At 40.1% G+C, this 20,992-nt stretch overlaps 1 protein-coding gene across 4 annotated transcripts; it reads left to right on the forward strand.

The window, feature by feature from the left end:
* Window positions 1–7,195: 7,195 nt before the first annotated feature.
* On the forward strand, window positions 7,196–20,891 carry LOC143518838 (P2X purinoceptor 5-like). Of its 4 annotated transcripts, none has more exons than XM_077011650.1 (11): window positions 7,196–7,278; window positions 7,496–7,648; window positions 13,985–14,135; window positions 15,547–15,618; window positions 15,959–16,034; window positions 16,447–16,612; window positions 16,716–16,857; window positions 19,104–19,243; window positions 19,437–19,530; window positions 19,620–19,685; window positions 20,383–20,891. In XM_077011650.1, exons 2-11 carry the CDS (start codon window positions 7,527–7,529, stop codon window positions 20,482–20,484), a joined length of 1,131 nt encoding a protein of 376 aa, XP_076867765.1. In that variant the 5' UTR covers window positions 7,196–7,278; window positions 7,496–7,526; the 3' UTR covers window positions 20,485–20,891. The 4 variants fall into 4 exon arrangements, with proteins under 4 accessions (XP_076867765.1, XP_076867764.1, XP_076867766.1 ...); XM_077011649.1 differs by lacking the exon at window positions 7,196–7,278 and adding an exon at window positions 7,298–7,329; XM_077011651.1 differs by lacking the exon at window positions 7,196–7,278 and adding an exon at window positions 7,340–7,391.
* Window positions 20,892–20,992: the final 101 nt, after the last annotated feature.

Below are 20,992 nucleotides of genomic sequence, written 5' to 3' on the forward strand. Positions count from 1 at the left end.
ACCTCACAATTATTATACCTCAATTATATTATACCGCTATTGTATTATACCTCAGTTAATATTATACCTAAATTATTCATACATCACATTAATCAAATTTGACCGGAAATAACACAGCCATCTCCCAGAAGATAAGACGTACAAGAGGTATCACTGTGAAAAAAAAATATTTCTCAGCTTTTAATTTACATTTGAACAAAAAGTGGCATATCGATAATTATTCATAACCTACTGTCACAGTCTATGGGAAAATGCTAAATTCAATACCATTTCAAATAGTCCAAGCTGTTCTAAAGCCTCTTAATAACCCTGAATCAACTCAACAGGAGAAAAACAACAGCTCTCTGCAGTTGGTTTGTGGATAGTCATGGTTAAGACCAAGGAGCTTCACATACCGCGCCATTCGGGGTTCACCTGTTCCCAGGGCTGGACTGGGACAAAAAATCGACCCTGGCATTTTTGGTTTAGACCGGCCCCTCATAATTAGCGGAGCACAACCGACTTGTAATTTATGTATGTGGGGTACGACGTAGAAAAAGAATTTAAAAATTACTGGTTAAAGTCATTGGATTCAATCTTAGCATTATTATATCACAATCACTTTTATGATTTTATTGAATTCATCTCTAATATGTATTTTCTGAATATCTCTGATCATGGGCGTGGTAGTGGGGGGAAAAGTGGACCTGACTACCCAGGGCCCGAGTAGGGAGAGGGGCCCATTTTGCTCATGTGCCTCGTTTACTGGCATTTATAGGGGCCCACTGACATTGAGAGTGTACAGGGCCCAGAATTTGCTGCAACGATCCTGTCTCTGATAAAACAGCTCAATTCTAATTCTAAGGGTGCTCCCTCCTTTAAACAGCAATAACATACTGTATATTTGTATCTGGCTACAAACAAAGCTGCTTTATGAATTAATGCAACGCAAAAATGTCTTAAAAGCATTTGACACTGTTTTATTCTTATTCGGTGTGGGCATAACTTTTTTTACACTTACTGTAGTCATGCTTAAATTGCAAAGCTTTTATTTATCATTTATACATTTTAAAATATTAGCATAGAGCATAGAGGCTACAAATTCAAACTACTATGCAGCCTTTAAACACACCTTTAACCTAAATATCTAAAATGCTATGATAACCTAAAATGGACACTTGCAGCTCATCCAACACTTCTCAGTCTTGACCATTTGCTATTTTATCAGAATAAGGCTTGGCTGCCAGATCTCCAGTAGCGGTATTAACACGGAAAGGCATCGGCATCTTACGTAAAGGTTACGCTGGCATATGCCATTGACATCGGCATCTCACGTACAGATGTCAGTGGCATGTGCCATTGACATCGGCATCTTACGTACAGATGTCAGTGGCATCGGCATCTTACGTACAGATGCAGGGCCGGCCCTTCCATTAGGCGATATAGGCAAATGCTAGGGGCGCCGGCTGTCCAGGGGGGCGCTCGCGTGAATGCGTTATTTATTTATTCATTTACAAATGAACAATTTATAAATATGAAAACAAGCAAAGTCCACATAATCACAACTTCATTGTTTAATAATATTAGTCAAATTAATAATTATAATAGCACACGACACCCATCACCCGCGCAGCCCCCTCCCCCCACTTGTTCTGCGCACCTCGTTACTGTTTCTGTGGGGGAAAAGCAACGCCACAGAATGAGTGTCATCTCTCCAGAAAGATGCCAAAAAGACCGAAGTTCTCTGGTGCCCTGGGGAGAAAAATGAGAAAAGAGGAGGAAGAAACCAAAGGTAATATAATATGGTGAATTACACTATACTGTATGTTGTACTACTTGAAGGGTGCTTCGTTTTAATATGAGAATGCATGTTGATGTGTTTCCATCTTTGGCGGAGAATTTTTATAAGCAGATCTTACACACTGACTCATATAGGATTGCAGGCTCTCCCTTTTAATTTGAAACAAATCCAAAATACTGCCAATCTGTAGCAGTGGTGTTTTTCTTTTAAACCAGTTCACTTGACTCATAACTAACACTCATCGTCATTGTGGCTTTTCCCCCTCTGTATGATCCTAGTGAAAACCGCCACTCCATAACCAATCAGTGTTCTCCAACTGCTGACCCCGCCCACAGATCTTTTTAATGAATGCGCCAAATTTTTCAAAGTACAGATTTGGCACGTTGCGTCACGTCACATGGTTAATATACTGCCACTAGGGTTGCAGCGGTAACCGGTTTCACGGTATACCACGGTATTAAAATGCACGGTTACCATACCGTGTGCGTTTGCTTATTACCGGTAAAAAGCAAGCCAGCGGAGAAACTGACCCGCGCATGGGCAACTCCGCTCCGGTTCAGCTACTCAGCACATAGCAGTGAGAATGGCAGAAAGTGCATCAGACTTAAATTTTTTAACAAAAAAAAGTTAAACTAAAATCAGCGGCGAAAATTATGTAATCGCGGTGGCTCCGCCCGTGCCTCTCGCACGCTGTCGATTCGCGAGGTCGTGCACCTCTCCAATTTTGTAACTTTGCGCGCGCCGCGCCTCAGCGCAATGAACAAAGTCATGTTTGCAGGGTTCATACATCTTTATAAGGTGGAATTAAAGCACTTGTACGTCACTTTCCCAGCACCTTAAACTTAGTTAAGTTAAATATTTATACATATACTCGAAATAATTAGCTTTTTCATCACATTATTTAATGGTTGTTTACGCCCAATCTTAACGTCTTCACGTTCTCTCATGTTTCGTCCTGGAATTACAAGAGGCTCGTATTTGTTAACGTAATACAAAAGAACTGTGCGGAGTCGCGCGCTACGGTCACTAGTGAAAGAAGTTGCTTTCACTGGATGTGAAAGACGCCATTCATTTACATGCGTTCATTTTCAAACTAACGTGCCTGTTTTTCATATGTTAAAACCAGACTCGGTGTGAAAGCCTTAAAATAGAAATCTCTATTGTGATGATGTCAGAAATAAATCCTCTCTTTCTGCAGTATCTGGTTATATTCCAACTTGGCAGTAAAAACGGACGTTTACAACAGTTGTTGATCAGACACTGACCCAGGCTCAGTTTATCAGATATTAAATTATTTAAACTTAAATAATTTTACTGAAATCCATGATTTAGGTTTCTCAAATTTTGCAGTACATTTACATTTATGGCATTTTGGCAGACGCCCTTATCCAGAGCGACTTACATTTTTATCTCATTTTTTATACAAGTGAGCAATTGAGGGTTAAGGGCCTTGCTCAGGAGCACCTCAGTCATGGCCTGGGGATCAAACCTGCGACCCTCCGGTCACAAGACCAGTTCCCTAACCGCTAGGCCATGACTGCCTAGCAGTATTTATATAAATATGTGTACAGCTTTTTTTTTTTAAAGGAGACATTTTGAAAGAGACATTTTGTATACAATTGTTCCAGGTTTCTACAATAAATAGTTAATTGAACAAAAAAAACTTGTTGTAATTACTTTAAGGGTCAGTGTATCTTTTAATAATATACAAACTAACTGTGATACCGTGATAACCGTGATACCGCGGTATTTTCTGAGATGGTTATCATACCGTGAAAATCTCATACCGTTGCAACCCTAACTGCCACAATTTTACAATACTGTCATCATACTGCCCAATCCTAGTAGGTGCTATTATTCGCTTAGCTCAGCAAGTTTTTAAAATAAATATATAATAAAACACACCTATACTCTCTGTTCCTTTCAGATGTACTTTTGAAATATTTAAATCCTGTTTCTACACATCCTGGGCAACCAGAAGACGCATTCTCAACCTTATCACCTTCCAGTGAAGCAGCATTATACCATCATATCCCCTCCACCTCAGTACACCAATATTTATTTATTATTAATATTTAAAAGTTGTTCTCTGCAATACTTTATCTAAAATAGTTTTATTTTTGAGCAATATATTTATTGTTATACTGTAATATTTATAATTCATTTGGTTTTTATTTGTTTCTTTAATACTGATTTTACTGTTGATTTCGTTCAAAAAATATATATATATTTATAAAAAACATAAAGCTTTGCGGTGTCTGTGTGAGTGTAAAAACCCGATGATTGCTGATGCAGGGGGCGCCAACCAAAATCTCGCCTAGGGCACCACATTGGTCAGGGCCGGCTCTGTACAGATGTCAGTGGCATATGCCACTGTTATCGGCACAGGTGACAGTGGCACATGACACTCACGTCGACATCTTACGTTTAGGTGTAACGTCGTGACGTATGAAAACGTTCTGAAAAACTTCGGTAAAGTTGGTTTCACATTCGCACATTCGGAATTCTTTCGGAAGATTAGTAAAAGTGCCAAAATATGTAAATTTTTATTTCTGGCAACCAAAACAAACACATATAACTTTGTTTAAGTCAGAAACAGACGCATTTTAAATAGTAGACAACACGTTTTAAATGCACTACTTTCGCCGCTGCAACGCCTTGTGGCCTCCAGGCACCGTCTACAAATGACCTTAACACGGACGAAAGTGGAGGTCATAAAGGCTCCAGAGCACTGCGCATTCTTTTTTTTTGCAATAATTTCAATAGCTTTTAAACGGTCCTTCATAAGACCACCAAACAAGTTTACATATTACATAAAGTGCATGATGTACGACAATCTCCATCTCTTAGCTGGGTATTTATACCTTGCACCTATTTGTGGTGGTCAGTTAATATCTATTTCAATAATTTTTAAACGGTCTGTCATAAGTCCACAAACAAATTGTATTAGACTACATAAAGTGCATCTTAAACAACCTACAACTCTTTGGTGTGTATGTATACCTTATTTATACATTTCAGTAGCTTTGAATGTTTGTATTTTTATTGAAAATATGGTAGTGATGTTGAGCTCATACTTATAATAAAGGGGACTCTTTCCATAGGCAAGAATGTGTGTTGAATTGAATCAATGGCAATGGAAATAAAAGTTATTAATACCAATTTAAAAGGTTGTTGTTTAGGATGTACGTAATTTAAAACAACTTGTTTGGTGGTCTTATGATAGACGGTTTAAAAGCTAATGAAAAAACGCAGTGCTCCGGGGCCTTTACGACCGCCACTTTCGTCCGTGTTAAGGTTTATGCAAAGAAACAACGTAAATCGCAAATATCATCTGTAGCGTCTTTAAGTGCGTTCAAACGCGGGGAGACGGATTCTGCAGAGGAGTATGAATTCGGCACAACACCGGCGTCATCTAATATGGTCCGGAGGCAGGGCCGGAGTGGGCCCCTTTTTCAGTCCGGGAGTTTCATGCCCAAATCCGGCCCAAAATTATTTTCCCTCCCAATCGGCCCAAACTAGAGATTGACATGAGCCGGCCCATCGGGAATCCTCCCGAATCTCCCGATTAGCCACTCCGGCTCTGTCCGGAGGTCTTTCCCAAGAGGAAAACAATGTGGCGACTTACTTTCTACTGGCACCTATAAATGACTTTCAGTAGTTTTCAAAACTTTTCAGCAGCGTAAACATCTGTGTGCAAGCTAAACGTAGGCACAAAGTCAAATGACACAAGCATAGGCACATGCCAGTGTCTGAAAACAAAATGTCGATGTCATGTGCCACTGACATCTGTACATAAGATGCCGATGTCAATGGCATATGCCAGCGTAACCTTTACGTAAGATGCCGATGCCTTTCCGTGTTAATACTGCCTCTCCAGATTTTGGGAAGTATGCAAATTAATTAATACTGATTCTAATCAATCGCCATTGCTCATCATTCTCATGTAATAAAGTCCCTGTGTTATCCTAACGTTACTACCTGCTTACCTACTACACTTTCCCACTCAGTCTGTCTCTCGGTTTCTCTTTCAGAAGCCTGCATCTCTGGCTGCTGCTCTCCCTGTCTGCTGCTGCTGTCTTCACCTACAGAGGACGCGGAGGCTACAGCAGCGAACATGTCTGTGATTTTTACACATTTTGTAGCATCTACATTGAGACTCTTCCATTTCTTCGCACGTAACTTCTCCGCTCCCCCTTTCTGCCGCTTCTGTTGCTCCATGCTGCCTCTCCTTTAACAACGCGCTCAACACTTTGAACGTAGCGGGAGTACAGCGGACCACGCAGAGAAAGGGTGGGGCCGCTTTTGTCCTATATGCTGATTGGTTCAGTCCACTGTCTATTGAAGATGGGTCTATATTGTGGGCCGGTCTCTTAGAAAAAAAAGGGAAGGAAAAAAATCCATCGGCCAAATGAGGACTGTCATCCCACCGGTCAAATGCCCGGTACGCCAGATTACCAGTCCAGCCCTGCCTGTTCCTGTCTGCACGGCACACCAGCGGCCTGTTCCTGTCCCCGCGCCTCCTGACGACACCTGCATGGCTGTCATCTGTTCCCGCCACCCAGAAGGGGTCACCGTCACCCACACACCATGCAACATCAAACATTATTACACTTTCATTTGAACTGATGGTTTATTACAATATCTTTAATTTCAGTGCATGCTATTCATAGAACAATTACTTTGGGCTCATTTCAAAGCAAATTGTTTCATTTGCAAACAAATTACACTAGTTTGGAAATGTTTTTTGTAGAACAGATAAACAGTAAAAAACTGACATTCTTAGGGCGTACTCACACTAGGGTCTGTGATCCGGGCCCAGGCACGGTTCCCTGCCGAAGCACGGTTCGTTTGACTAGTGTGATCGCTCCAACCGTGCCCGGGCCCGCTTGAAGAGGTGGGCCAGGGCACGATTTGCGCATCGGCGCAGATGGAAATTCTGAAGTGAGGGGGACCAAGCTGTACAATATATACGTTTATGCTTGTAGATGCTAGATTTCGGATGGGGTCAATATAAATCTGGAGGGGACATGTCCCCCACCATCCCTAGTGCCATCTGCGCCCCTGGATTCGCGTGGACGCGGGCCCGCTTGGTGCCTCGTCTGATTGGTTAATTTCGCTGGAACTCAAACATGACGTCAGTGATGCGACGCTCATGGCGACAAAGCGATTGTTGTGGTCTTCTAATAATCTTCTAACACGTGCAGCACGATTAACAGACAATCGTTGTGTTAAATGATCGATAAATCTGTGCTTGCACCGTGTTTCTGCACTCCCAAAACGACTCCAAAAATGCAATAAAAAGAGAATTGGGAACTCCATAGTTTTGTGCGAGCGCGCTTTTTTTCCAAATAAAGTGGCGTTGTGATGACGTAAGCGTGCTCGGGCCGGGTTGATAAAGACAGAGTGCAGTGCGTCCAGTGAGTGCAGGGAGTCCAGAGGGGGAGTGGGGAGGGGGGGTAACCGTGCCCCAGCGCGGAACCAACAAACTGCCTAGTGTGAGTACGCCTAACCACATCCGCAAAAATGCAGGTTTACACATATAACAGGTCTGTAACAGTTATCATTACTGTGTTTGTAAGTCTGAGAGTGAGAAAGAAATACCATAAAAGTATGGTCAGCATGGATACTTTCAAATTGACTATGCACAATTATATATACAGATAATATACAGGAAATTCTAATTCTAACTGTTTTAATGTGCCTTATTCCTAGTCCGGTTAACAGACACCATCCAGACAAGGAAATGTCACAGACCTGGGACACCTGCTTTAACTACAAGACTGAGAAATTTTTAATCACAAAAAACAAGAAAGTAGGAGTTCTATTCAGGCTCTTTCAGTTAGGAGTAATCGGATACTTAATCGGGTAAGTGTTGTACCCGTTACCATGAATCTTTTTAGCGCTTGTTCCCGCTTACATAGCAAACACTTGAAAATGGAAATCCACCTATTTATTAATCGTGCTGTTTTAGAGCACATTTTCGATGGCTAATACTTTTTTTTTACAATGTTTAACACTTTCGACAGCTAAGACCACCATGACATGAATACTTTTGATTACCTTCGAAACAATTATTCTGACTTAAAGCGATACCTGATATAACGAAAGATGTGTTACTGGGGTACTGTACTAATGGGGAAAAACTCTATGGTAGATACGTTAAACAATAAATAAATCTATTTAAAAAATGCGGCAGGTTCTATGAAATGATACACCAAATGTAATATTGCTCATAACAGAATTTATAAAAAATTATTTAAATGTAATGCACAAACAAATATAAATATGTTGTTTCTCGGTAAATCTTTTATTTGACCTGCACCAGGCTGTTTTAAGTGTGTTTTATTTGACCCGCATCAAGTGTGTTTTAGTATGTAGACACAAACGAGAAAACCTTGATTCAGACTAAAATTTATTGTATGAAGGCTATAAAAACTAGATGTGCATTTCCTGAAGGAAATACTATAGGGCTTGAAAAGGTGTGCCCTAGAGTGTAATGTGTGTAGAGTTAAGTGTGTGTGAAGCTGTGTATGGTCATGTATGTTGTGTGTATGAAGGTGTGTGGCGTGTGTGAGAGATGTATGTATGCGTGTGTGTGTGGAGTGTGTGTCTAATATATATGTGTGTCTGTGTGGTGTATATCTGTGTGACTGTGTGGAGTGGGTATGAGAGATATGTTTGTATGTGTGTGTGTCTGTGTGGTGTGTGTGGAGTAGGTATGAGCGAGATGTATGTAAGTGTGTGTCTGTGTGGTGTGTGTGAGAGATGTATGTATGTATGTGTGTGTGGTCTGTGTATGAGAGAGGTGTGTGTGTGTGTGTGTGTGTGTGTGTGTGTGTGTGTGTGTGTGTGTGTGTGTGTGTGTGTGTGTGGAGTGAGCATGAGAGAGACGTGTGTGTGTGTGAGAGGTGTGCGTGTGTTTGTGTGTAGTGTGTATGAGAGAGATGTATGTATGTGTGTCTGTGTATTGTGTGTGAGAGATGTATGTGTGTGGAGTGTGTGTCTGTGGTATATGTGTGTATGTTTGCTTGGTGTATATGTGTCTTTGTGTGTGGATTGGGTATGAGAGATGTATGTGTGTGTGTGGTGTATAAGTGTGTGTGAGAGTGATGTATGTATGTGGGCCTGCGTGTTTGATTTATGACATGTTAAACAGAGGCAAACTGTGAAAAAGCCCATTCTGATTTTGAGAAATTTACATGGGAGCCAATGGGGCAGTTTTCTGTGTCTAGGGCCAAACAAATGCTCATAACTCTAAAACTAATTGATCAAATGATTAGATATCCAGGCGTGCCAGAAAGAACAAGTTTTTCTCCCATTAAAAATTTAAATGGAGCTTCTGGTGAAGGTGTAAGGCTTTTACAGCAGTATATCCAGGAGAATTTTGATCATTTTCATGACAGCACACAATCTAACTGGCAGTTGTAATTTGAAATTCGGAACATACCGCCATTCATTTTAATGGAGGATTTCAAAATGTTAAACTTAAATGTATTAAAATCTATAAATCTTATCGACTCAAAAAGAGCATGGCACAAGTCACAGCGTCGAGACCTTTGAAACACAGTTTGAATGGAGTCTGTACGTTAAGCGGTACGGGCTGTATTAAATGCACAAATAGTGACAAGAAGAAGTAGAAGAAAAAGAATAAGAAGTATGAGGGATAACAATATGTAATATGAAGCAGTGGGATAACAATGTAGGGCTTTTCAAGCCCTATAAATATATAAACGTAACCCCATAAGTGAAAACTCGCTCGTTTGTTAGAAGCAACAACGGGAGTATACGAACGTTGACGTGTTTATTGCTCAAATGTTCCTACTTTTTACTAGGACTGGGCAAAGCCGGGCATGGAGACCAGGGCATGGCAGGGACAGGAGACACGGAGACTTGCCAGGAGCTGGGCTGGGACATGGCAGTATAGGCAGGATGAGGGGTCAAGGGAGACTGGACAGGAACAGGGTGAGGCACAGAAGCAGGTCTGGACGGGGCTGAGGCAAACACAGAGGCAAATACACTATGAACAACAGAGATCGGGACAGGAACAAAGTGGGAGACCACTTGGGGAACAGACATGGGGACAGGAACACCACTTGAAACAGACACAGGAACAGGTACACAGACTTCGACATACACAACAATGGGAACAGAGACCAACACAAAACCAGGGACAGGACAGAAGATCAACGGGAACACGGGCAACGAGACAGAATCAATGGGTGTAGCAGACAGTACATTCAGTCCATGCCCACTAGAGGGCAGCACAGTCACTGGGTAAACAGACGGGGTCGGCTGACGGGCAGCGGGAACAGGCGACGACCCCCTCTGGGTCGTGGGAACAGGCGACGACCCCCTCCGGGTCAGGAACAGGCACGAGGAACAGGGACACCGGAGTGACAGCTAGGAGAGGGGGGCGTAGCCCTACGTGACAAACTTGAGAGGAACCAAGACTCAGGGGGGGAACCCATCCTGACAGATACATAAACAAATAAGTGTTGGGAATAAAAAGTAATTCTCGTCATTGTGTGTATTTATATTAGGGGTGGGCATAGATAAACTTTTTTAATCTAGATTAATCTCACTGAAATCTTGAAATTAATCTAGATTAATCTAGATTAATCTATATTAAAATGGCTCATATGCGTTCTACCCAAGTAATGACTAAAAGTCAGTTTTTGAGATAGGGTTTCTTAATACAGAGGGTGCATTAGACCATTTTGGAAACATCTCCTGTTTCCAAAATGCATCAATGACTGCTTGAGGAAGCTGTTCTACTTTGATACTTGAAGAAAAAAAACATGCTCAATAAAATGTAGGCTACTCGTGTTCAACGGTTTATTCAGTTAAACATGAATTTGTAAGCCTATACTGTACATTAAAAGGGGTTGTTTATTCAGCTAAACATGATATTTGAAATGTAAGCCAACATTTAGTACATTTAACCTCACGGACGTAATTTGGGGGGGACTTTTTCAAAAGCCGGTTTTGGTCCTCTGCAGTTTTAACAGTTAAAAAGAAATATTTAAATAGCGACGAATCTAGCGCTAGGACCATGCAGAAAACGACCGCTCTGAGCTCCACTCCGGTAACACTTTACGTTCCTAAAAATGAATTTGCCATGAAGCAAACCTGGCGACTTCGTGGCTGCATCCATGTAAACACACGTACGATTTGTAATTCACAGGTTAGAAAACTCGTTCTCGCCCCTACTGTGCAATTTGGTTAGGAATACAGCCGAGCTAAACTATCAAGTTGAAAGTCATCATAGTTTGCTTACCCATTTTGACCCAGTTCCCAACCCAACTCTAAGAATAGATTAACGGGGATAATTTTTATATCGCCCGATAAGAGTATAAAATTAACGAACGCCGTTAACGGCCCACCACTAATTTATATTCATGTTTTCTCTTTCTTATTCTTATTCTTATTCTTAAGAGTCTTCTTGATTGTCAGTAGTAGTAGTCCAGGGCCGTGGAGAATTCGGGGTGGTGAGAAGAACCAGGGCAGTGGGTAGAAGCTTCATCCATAGCTGGTTAGGCAGGAGGTGGCTGGCCCAGTGTGGATAGCAGGAATGGCTCGACTCTCCTTGTCTCAGAATTTCTCAGGTAGGAGGGCAGCCATTTGGAAAAGAAAGAGGGACAGTTAGCTCTGTATGGAATAATATGTGGGGCAGAGGAAATTTAAACATTTCTGGAGTGTGGCAGCAATTCTGGAATTAAATTATTACAGCCTAACTAAAAGGGCAGAACCAGAAGATAACAGACTTGAAAGCATCCTGACACATTGGCATCCTTCCACTACACTGTCAATGAACTTGAGTGATCATGTGCAGTGACAGGATGACGACACCAGCGCCCCAGTTTATCATGAAACCCTGGATCTATACCTTTATCTAAGGGGGCACATTAATTACCAAATGTTAAACTAAATATGTAAGTTTTCAACCTAGACTTAAAGATTGAGACTGGGTCATAGTTGGGGCGCATTATAAGAAAAGGCTCTTCAGGAGCAAGCCCGTGCAGTGTCAATAAAATAATTTTTAAATCAATACGGAATTTAACTGGGTGCCAATGCAGGGCTGATAGGACTGGTCTGATATGATGAAAATGTTCTAGTTCTAGTCAGAACTCTGGCTGCAGCATTTTGAACCAGGGGCGGATCTACGGGAGTGCCTGGGTGCCCTGATTGGCAGCTGGGCCTGCCTAATCACAAGCTCAGAATACAGTTTTCTGTATGAAAATAATTGAAAATAAAGTATAATTGCTGCAGGATGGCACCTAGCGCACGAGTCATTTAATGACCATACACCCCACCCACCCCGAACAACTCTCATTCGCCACCTCCCCCCCGCCAACAACTTTCGTTCGTGCACTTTCGTTCGTGCTTGCCCACCCAAATTACACTTTGGCCCGTCCAAAAACTGCCAGCTGCATCCGCCACTGTTTTGAACTATTTGAAGTTTATTTAGATTCCTATTTGAGCATCCTGACAGTAGTGAGTTACAGTAGTCTAATCTGGAGCTAACAAAGGCGTGCACCAATTTTTCTGCATCATCCTGTGATAATGCATTTCTTAACTTGGCAATGTTGTTGAGATGTAGAAAAGCTATCCTAGTCATCATTATCTATGTATTTATCAAATAATAGGTCAGAGTCGAATATGACACAGAGATTTTTGGCTACTGAACCAGGTGTAATGGGGTAGTCTGTGAGATTTAGCATTAGATCTTGAATTTTCTGTCTTGCAGCCATTGGGCCCAGAAGTAGAACCTACGTTTTGTCACCATTAAGGTGGAGGGAGATTAGCGACCTCCAGCATTTAACATCTCTCACACAGGCCTCAATTTTCCTCAATTTATGCCTAATGGTAAGATATATAATATAAATAATAGTGGTCCTAAGATGGAGCCTTGTAGAACTCTTTCCCTTTTGTGCATTTAGAGGGAATATTATTGAGCTCTACAAACTGATAGCGATCAATTAAGTAAGAATTAAACCATGAAAGGGTAGTGCCTGAGATTCCAGTTATTTTTTCGGAACCCAATTTTTTTTACCATTCTAGCAAGATCCTGTGATCTATGTGTCGAAAGCTGCACTATGATATAGACACACTAATATAGATACATAACCTTGTTCTGAGGCAAGAAGGAGATCATTTGTTACTTTAACTAGGGCTATTTCATTACTGTTGTGGGGCCTAAATCTAGATTGGGACTTTTCAAATATGTGATCACTATGCAGATATAAGCATAATTGTTGGGCCCCAGCTTTTTCTGTGATCTTGGATATAAATGATAGGTTCGAAATGGTTCTATAACTAGATAGTACAATTGGATCAAGATGTGTTTTCTTGATCAGAGGTTTAATAACTGCTTTTTACAGGATTTACAGGATTTGGGCATGTGACCTATGGTAATGTATGAGTTAACTACTTAGAAGAAGTTCAGTCACAACTGGTCATACCTCTTGAATTGAGTCTAATGTGCAAGTAGTACAATTTAACGGTTAAATTATTTTCTCCAATTCTGGTTCTGGGAGTGGATGAAAAGCTTCATTTTCAGTATCAACCAAACCAGATTTTTGTTCAATATCAACCAAACCAGATGACAGACCAGATGGTTTACCCATAAAAGGTTTTACATTTAGTCTAATATTCTCTATTTAATTTTCTAAGAAATCCATAAAGACATTACTAGTTAAGTTTCCTGGAATCTGAGGTTCAGCGCTTGCTTGATTTTTTGCTTGAAATTTAGAAATAGTTAAAAAGAAATCTAGGATTGTTTTAATTATTATCATTGAGGCTAAGTGTACTGAGCGTGCTTTAGTGTGCCCTTTTGTACTCAATAAGGCTGTCCTTCCAGGCACACTGGAATGCTTCCAGCTTAGTGGATTTCCATTTCCGCTCTAATTTATGTGCTATTTGTTTTAAGTTTCGAGTTTGGTCGGTGTACCACATGGCGAGCTTTTTTAATCTGGCCTTTTTATTATTGTTTATTATTGTATTATAATTATTTTATAATTTATTATTGTTTCTCCCATATTTTAGTCTATTTAAAAAAATATATAGTGAAAATTAGTTGAAAAGGGTTACTCCTTTACCCCCCAACAATTACTTATTATTTATATTTAATATAATTAATTATATTAATTGTAACTTCTCCGTTTTGTATTTGTGTGACGTAAAACACTTTTGTTTTTGCAGTTGGGTGTTCTTATGGAAGAAAGGGTACCAGGAGACTGAGGAGGTCATTCAGAGCTCTGTATTCACTAAGGTCAAAGGTATGGCTCTCATGAACAGCACAGAGTTGTGCCTCCAAACATGGGGACCTGAAGATTATGCCACACCTTCTCAGGTGAGCATACCTCCCAGGCTGCATGGATTAGCATGAAGGTCTGTAGGAAGCAGGATCATATACATGTGGAGGTAGACTTTAGGACTGCAGATACAGAAAGGTAGTGACCGTAAAGAGATGTTTTATGCAGTTGCCGTAACTGTTGTACTCTGTAGGTACTTGCGGGGAGCCCTACACTTGTGAGGCAGTGTAACACATGAGATTCTGTTAAATATGTACCAATGCCCATTACTTTGACAACACAAAATAAACTACAACTGAAAGGTCATTGTGGGAAATGTAGTGAATGTAGTGACCCTAACCCTAACCCTGGTTTCTGTCAAATATCTTGCAAGTAGAAATTGTGTAAAAAGTGCAAAAAGTAAACAACATAAAGAAGACTTTATGCATGCTATATCTTTGGTGGTTATACCATGGAATTTAATCTTTCTATATAATTGCTTATTTCTGATTGCTTTCCATTTGGAGTAACTGTTGTTTTGATTCAGGCCCACTAATGCTGCAAAAACATGGATGGACCAACATAGGTCTGCATTTTAATTTTGTCAGTGTGGTTACTAGGTGGTATCTTTTCAGGTTATGGAAAAGATTATATGTGTCTTGGTTTACAATTTCCAACAACATATTTGCAGACCATCTTAATTGTACACTTCAAATCAAATATATTTGTATAGCGCTTTTCACAACACATGCTGTCACAAAGCAGCTTTACAGGATTTACAAATTTTAACAATCACATGGGTCCAAATCCCTAATGAGCAAGCCAGAGGCGACAGTGGCAAGGAAAAACTCCCTAGATGGTGGGGTATAGGAAGAAACCTTGGGAGGACCAAGACTCCAAAGGGAACCCATCCTCCATTGGGTGGCCCGTTAACACACAAATTACACAATCACAAACAAATCACACAATCAGGCTAAGTATAAGGTAACTAAAAAGAAAGTTCTGGGTGTTGATATTGTCAATGTAAATGTCTTGTGATGAACGCCAGGTTTTCATTCTGTGTCGGAGTGATGATACGGGTATTGTAGGCTCCGACTGCAGTGCACTTAACTGTCATTGTGGCAACATTGTGGCGAGTTCACTCACATTTTTGTACATCTCCCATCTTGTACATCTTCCACTCATTTTTATTCATTTTCAGAGCTTTCCTCAATGCTGTTAGCTTAAACTATTTGAAATGCGTTGCTCTCTCCAGGAATAAATGCTGATGTCACAGTTTGGCCCTTGGCCCCTCACTTGTGTATGTGTAGTCTGCGTTGATTCTTATCCATACTGTATATGTATTTTCTTTGGGTGTGGTTATGTGTGCGTGTGTTCATTTGTTGCACCCACCCCTGCTCACACGAATAAGATGGCAATCAATTATTAAAACTGAATTAGTTTTATTTAATTATTATTTTCTGTTTCAAGGTTGGTGGTGCTTTCTTTGTGATGACAAATTGCCTCGAGACACCCAACCAAAAGATGGGCTACTGTTCTGAGGTAAGAGTCCTAACAATATCAGTTACTTTTAATGCACTTTGCCAGTAATTCAAATACATGGGCCCTGAACAGCAATGCCAGTCTTAATAGCACATATAGTTGAGGTACACTAATGTAATTACTTTGAAAATTGGATGCTGAGAGAGTAAATATTTCCTCAAGTCTATTTCAGCGAAGGAGCACAAAACATAATGAGAAAGATATGCCATAAAAATAATCACTCTTTTCAGGAAAGTTTGTGACATTATACCTTTTACCTTTAAACTGTCTGTTCTATTGCAGATGGTTTAGTCATTTTTAAATTTTCTTACATGATCTTTGTTTGTTTCTTTGTTTCCAGAGTTCAAATGTTCCAGCTGGCCATTGTTACCACGATGAGGATTGTACAAAAGGTGAAATGGTTATATCTGGCAATGGTAAGAGCAGAGATTTCTCAGCGAATTATCTCATACATCATGTGATTTCCAGTAAACGGTTACTTGGTTTTGGTGGTTTGCTGAGTACTTCCTGTATTGCAATCCCACACAACCTGACACTGTACATACTGAACATCACTGAACATATTGAACATAATGAACAGAATGCCTGAACATTCTGAATATAACGAACATAATGGCTTTTTTTATTGCCAACCTGTGGAATTAACAGTTTGGAATAGAGTTTAAAATATTGTATTAAAGTGTATGAGCATCTTAGATCTTAAGCCAACTAAACTGTAGCTGCAGAAGAACAGAAACTGGAGATAATTAAGTATTTGATATTGTTACATTAACTGACCTGCCTGTCCACCAACATTAAACTGGGTTTTTGTCCTTGGTCCTGGCTCAGGAGTGAAGACAGGCCATTGCATGAATGACACAATGACATGTGAGATTCATGGCTGGTGTCCCGTTGAGGAAATACATGAGCCAATCAGGAATGTTCTGAAACAATCAGAAAACTTCACTGTCTACATTAAGAACTTCATTACGTTTGCAAAATTTAACTTCTCCAAGTAAGCCTGTCAAAAACAAACATATTTCCACTCTATCACAATGCTGGAGTTATCAAATTATATTAGTGAGATTTGCTGTTTTTCTGATTTTGTCACCCTTAAGGTCCAATGTTCTAGACACCACCAACAACTTGTATTTGAAGACATGCACCTATGATCAGGTCCACCACCCCTACTGCCCCATCTTCCGTGTGGGAGACCTGGTGCGCTGGACTGGTCATAGTTTTGGGGAAATGGCAGTCAAGGCAAGAATCTGTCATACTGTCATATTGTCTACACTTATTTTGCTTTATGAGATGTCATGTCCTCAGGGGCATTTTGGAGTTTGTCCACACATAGTTCTGGGCCACAGGTGACCTAGCTGAGCAATTGAGGATGGGTCCCCTTTTGAGTCTTGGTCCTCCCAAGATTTCTTCCTATTCTCTGCCTAGGGAGTTTTTTCTTGTCACTTGTTCTTTTCTTGCTCATTACGGATCTGGACCCATGCGTTTGTAATGCTGCTTTTTTGACAACATATGTTGTAAAAAGTGCTATATAAATTAAATTGACTTTGAAAAGCTCTCTTTGTGCCACAGCTTTGAACCCTGGAAGCAATTAGAGTTTCCAGTTCACCAGTCACCAGTCCCTCATGGGGAAAAATGGTAAAGGCTTATAAGCAGGACATTTTATTTATTGGAATTTATTTAATCATTGGTTAATTTGCTACTTGGCTTGTGTCATGCCATGTTTAAATAATCTTCCTCTTCATCTTATGTAGTCCATCGTATCCGATGATGACTTTCCACCCCATTAACGATGTGTTCTTTGATGACTATAAAGTCCAATCCTTGATCCACAAATTTTTTTTTTTTTTTTTTTTGGCCCACCTCCACCCCCCCATCTTTGGAGGACAACTTTGTTTTTATGTACAGATTTAAATGGCAATTATAACAATTCTGTATAATATATAGTAAAGTGATAACAATATATAGTGATAACAATATGCAAAGTGATAATTATTGGGGTTAGGTGGACCAAGAAAAGAGGGGGAGAGAAATAATAAAAAGGGAAAAGACAAAGAGGTAGGAGAAGAAAGAAGAAGAAAAAGAAAAGAAGAAAAAAATAAAAATAATAAAATAATAATAATAATAAAATAAAACACGCAACCAGCTCAAATGACCACTGCAAAGAAGTACAGAAAGTAAATCAAATACATATAGTACAGATGAGTGCGATGTATGGGTTTGTGTGAGTGTGTGTTTATGTGCAACCTAGAAGTGCAACATAGGATAGATGTATGGAATGTACTTACCAGCAAGGGTGGGTAGCTGCGACAACATTCCCCCAGAGGCCAGAGGCGGGCGGAGAGAGACCCGGGAATCCCACCCGCCCACGGCCCCCCACGGAGCGGTGGAGTACCAGAGCCGCACTTCCCAGAAACCCTCACCCGCCCGCCCCCGCAGGCGGGAGAGAGAGACCCCGGACAGCGCCCCACCAGTCAAGGAGTGCAGGTCCAGGGGAACCAGAGGGAACAGAGCGCCTCCCCCCCAGGATGCCCCAATTTGATCCACAAATTTAATTGCATGTTGGGCATTTGAAGTCTGGATTTATGGGGACTAACATGGATGTGTGTCAGGGTTTATGGGGACTGACATGGCTGTGTGTCTGGGTCTATGGGGACTGTCATTGCTGTCTTTGAGAGACGCCTATATCGGAGTCATATAGTGTGGCGACCACCTCTGCGACCATTTGGACGGGTGTTATGAACATATGTATATGTGTTTGTACATTTCATTAACAAGTAATGCTTTAGATGACAGATCTTAAATTTAGCAATCCTAATTTCAGATTTAAATCATTCTCAACGGCAGCGTTATTGAATTTAACATTATTATATTTTAAAATTGTATACAAATTTTACAAGAACTGTTTTTGAATTCTAAAGCAACAGACAGAGTTTCAAACCAGTGTGACCTAGGTGACGTCTTCTTGCAACTCGCAGACAGTCAGGCCTTGGCACTGGTTTGTCAATCCCCATTACTATTCCTACACTACCACTATTAAGCCTAGTGGATATACAACCAGAAATGAGAGCAGCAACCTCCCATGAGGGGTGAATGCAGTCCCGCTTCAAAAGGCCAGGCCTGCCCTCAAAATGTGTCCAGTTGTCTATATAACCCACTTTGTTTTCTGAGCACCATTTAGACATCCAGCAGTTTAGACATCCATTTAGACATCCAGCTACTGCACTAGACAAAGCCCTGTGAGGAAGTCACATTCACACTCAGACATTACACAGGCCATAACGGTCAGGCCACATTAGATACATTAGTTACATTACATCACAACCAGCATGGAAAATAGCTGTGCTGTTTAAGAATGTATAACAAAAAAGCAAAATACTGAAAAGGTAAAAAAAGAACAGCAACAATCAGGTCCTAGTGTCTGTGACTGAGTTGAACCTCTATTGTTCTTTCTTTTCCTCTCGTCATGTGCTGTACTAAAATAAAAGGGTGGAGCTGTTGGTGTGGTGATTGACTGGAACTGTGATTTAGATAAAGACTCCTCTATGTGCAAACCTGAGTACAGCTTCACTCGCCTGGATGCTCTGAAGGACTCCACCAACACTGTAGCAGCAGGATACAATTTCAGGTGTCTATGACCATCTTTGGAACTTGCTAGTGTCTGCTTGTTGTAGCACAAAGTTTGTAGGGTCAAAGGAATCCAGAAATATGGATTTATCTAAAAAAAAATTGACTATCTGAAATATTAGGCACTTTGACAATATCATCCTCTTGTCATGCTTGAGTTTCACAGCTAACCCCAAATGTATTTTGTCTTGCAGATTTGTTAGATATTACAGAGACACAGAAGGACAGACCTCTCGCTTTCTGTATAAAGTGTATGGCATTCGATTTAAAGTCATGGTTAATGGGCAGGTAAGAGAAAGTGTGGCCCTTCCTGGGCTGATATAAAAGTACTTTTAAAGTATATGCTCCCATTATTGATTATCTAATTGTTTTTTCAGGCAGGGAAATTTAGTATTGTCCCGACAGTGGTGAAAATTGGGTCTGGGCTTGCCTTAATGGGTGCTGTAAGTATTACTGTATATGACCAACTGATACTGAAAACTGAAATAGACCATGTTCATTTGTGGAAAATTCCATTGGAAACATTTACTAAAACATGAAATTGTCACTGAATGTGAAGGCAAAACTAAGTAAATAAATAGCAGCTATGTATAAAATGCTCTTTATTAAAGGTATTTGTGATTTTCTTAAGAGATTTGGCATGAATTTGGCACTGTTGATGCCCAAATGTTTGCTAGATAATCAGTGCCAGACAGGAAAAGTGAATACATAAATCTTTATGTAATAAAATCCCAGTAGTTTTATACTTTCCCTAAGGATGTCACTGAAAGCCTTTGAGGGCAATATTCTATTGTTATTTGTGAAAAATAAGGTTGCATCTAGTGCCACCTAGTGTTACCTAGTCTTTTTATAAGAATTATTCTGTATAAAACATTATTCTGTAGAATAAATAAGAATTTATTCTGTAAAGCACTTTGCATTGCATGCATGTATGAAAGGTGCTATACAAATAAAGATTATTATTATTATTACTATTATTCATTCACATGCCAGTTTTTTAAGTTTAAGTTCCTCAAACTCTGTTTTACCGAAGCTTGGTAAAGGGCGATAAGAGGACCAAGGGACATTTTCCAGAAAGTTGATCAAGCTCACCGATGTGCTGTAATCTGTTTATTCTCTTTGCGTCTTTTTGCTGCACAGGGAGTGCTCTTCTGTGACATGATCCTGATCTATTTGACAAAGAAGAAGTCTTTGTACAGAATGCATAAATATGGGGTATTTGAAGAGAAAATGACACCCTAAAATCACTTATGGTTAAGCCGCCACCCGTAGGAAAGAGGAAGAGTCCAGAGGCACAAGGAATGTTGGAAACAGGACGGAGGATAAACTGGCTTCAGAAGACCTTCCTAATTGACACATATCTGGAAGTGACACACTTGTGTAGCTTAAATGTTTCAGAAAATTGTACTTTTGTATGTTTTATTTTGCCTCAAGAATATCAGAAATTTAGTGTACCATAAATTTAATTTTAAGTCACTTCTCTTGCATAGCCGATAGGGGGCATGTAGATTGAATAATGTGTAACTTTACAGAATGATTGATTTGTTCATAATGCTTTTTGTTATAATTAACAACATGCCAAATTACCAATTGTGTGTGTGTGTGTTAGCAGGGGAGATATACAAGTACACATATGACATTTCTTTGACTTTATTTAGAAGAAATGTTAAATGTTCTGTCTACACATAATTTAGTAAGAGTATAGCACACTGTATGTTGTCATTTTTCTTAGAAAACTCTTAAATTTCCC

The sequence above is a fragment of the Brachyhypopomus gauderio genome, chromosome 7, assembly GCF_052324685.1.
Source record: "Brachyhypopomus gauderio isolate BG-103 chromosome 7, BGAUD_0.2, whole genome shotgun sequence".
NCBI classification, from domain to species: Eukaryota; Metazoa; Chordata; class Actinopteri; order Gymnotiformes; family Hypopomidae; genus Brachyhypopomus; species Brachyhypopomus gauderio.

What these genes read in the sequence shown, in the direction of transcription:
- LOC143518838 (XM_077011649.1), top strand. Translation starts at nt 7,307, where the DNA reads ATGCAGGTTTACACATATAACAG. An exon ending in CAGGTTTACACATATAACAG is followed by an intron (nt 7,330 to 7,495) that starts GTCTGTAACAGT and finishes CCTTATTCCTAG; the next exon opens with TCCGGTTAACAGACACCATC. An exon ending in ATTATGCCACACCTTCTCAG is followed by an intron (nt 14,136 to 15,546) that starts GTGAGCATACCT and finishes TTCTGTTTCAAG; the next exon opens with GTTGGTGGTGCTTTCTTTGT.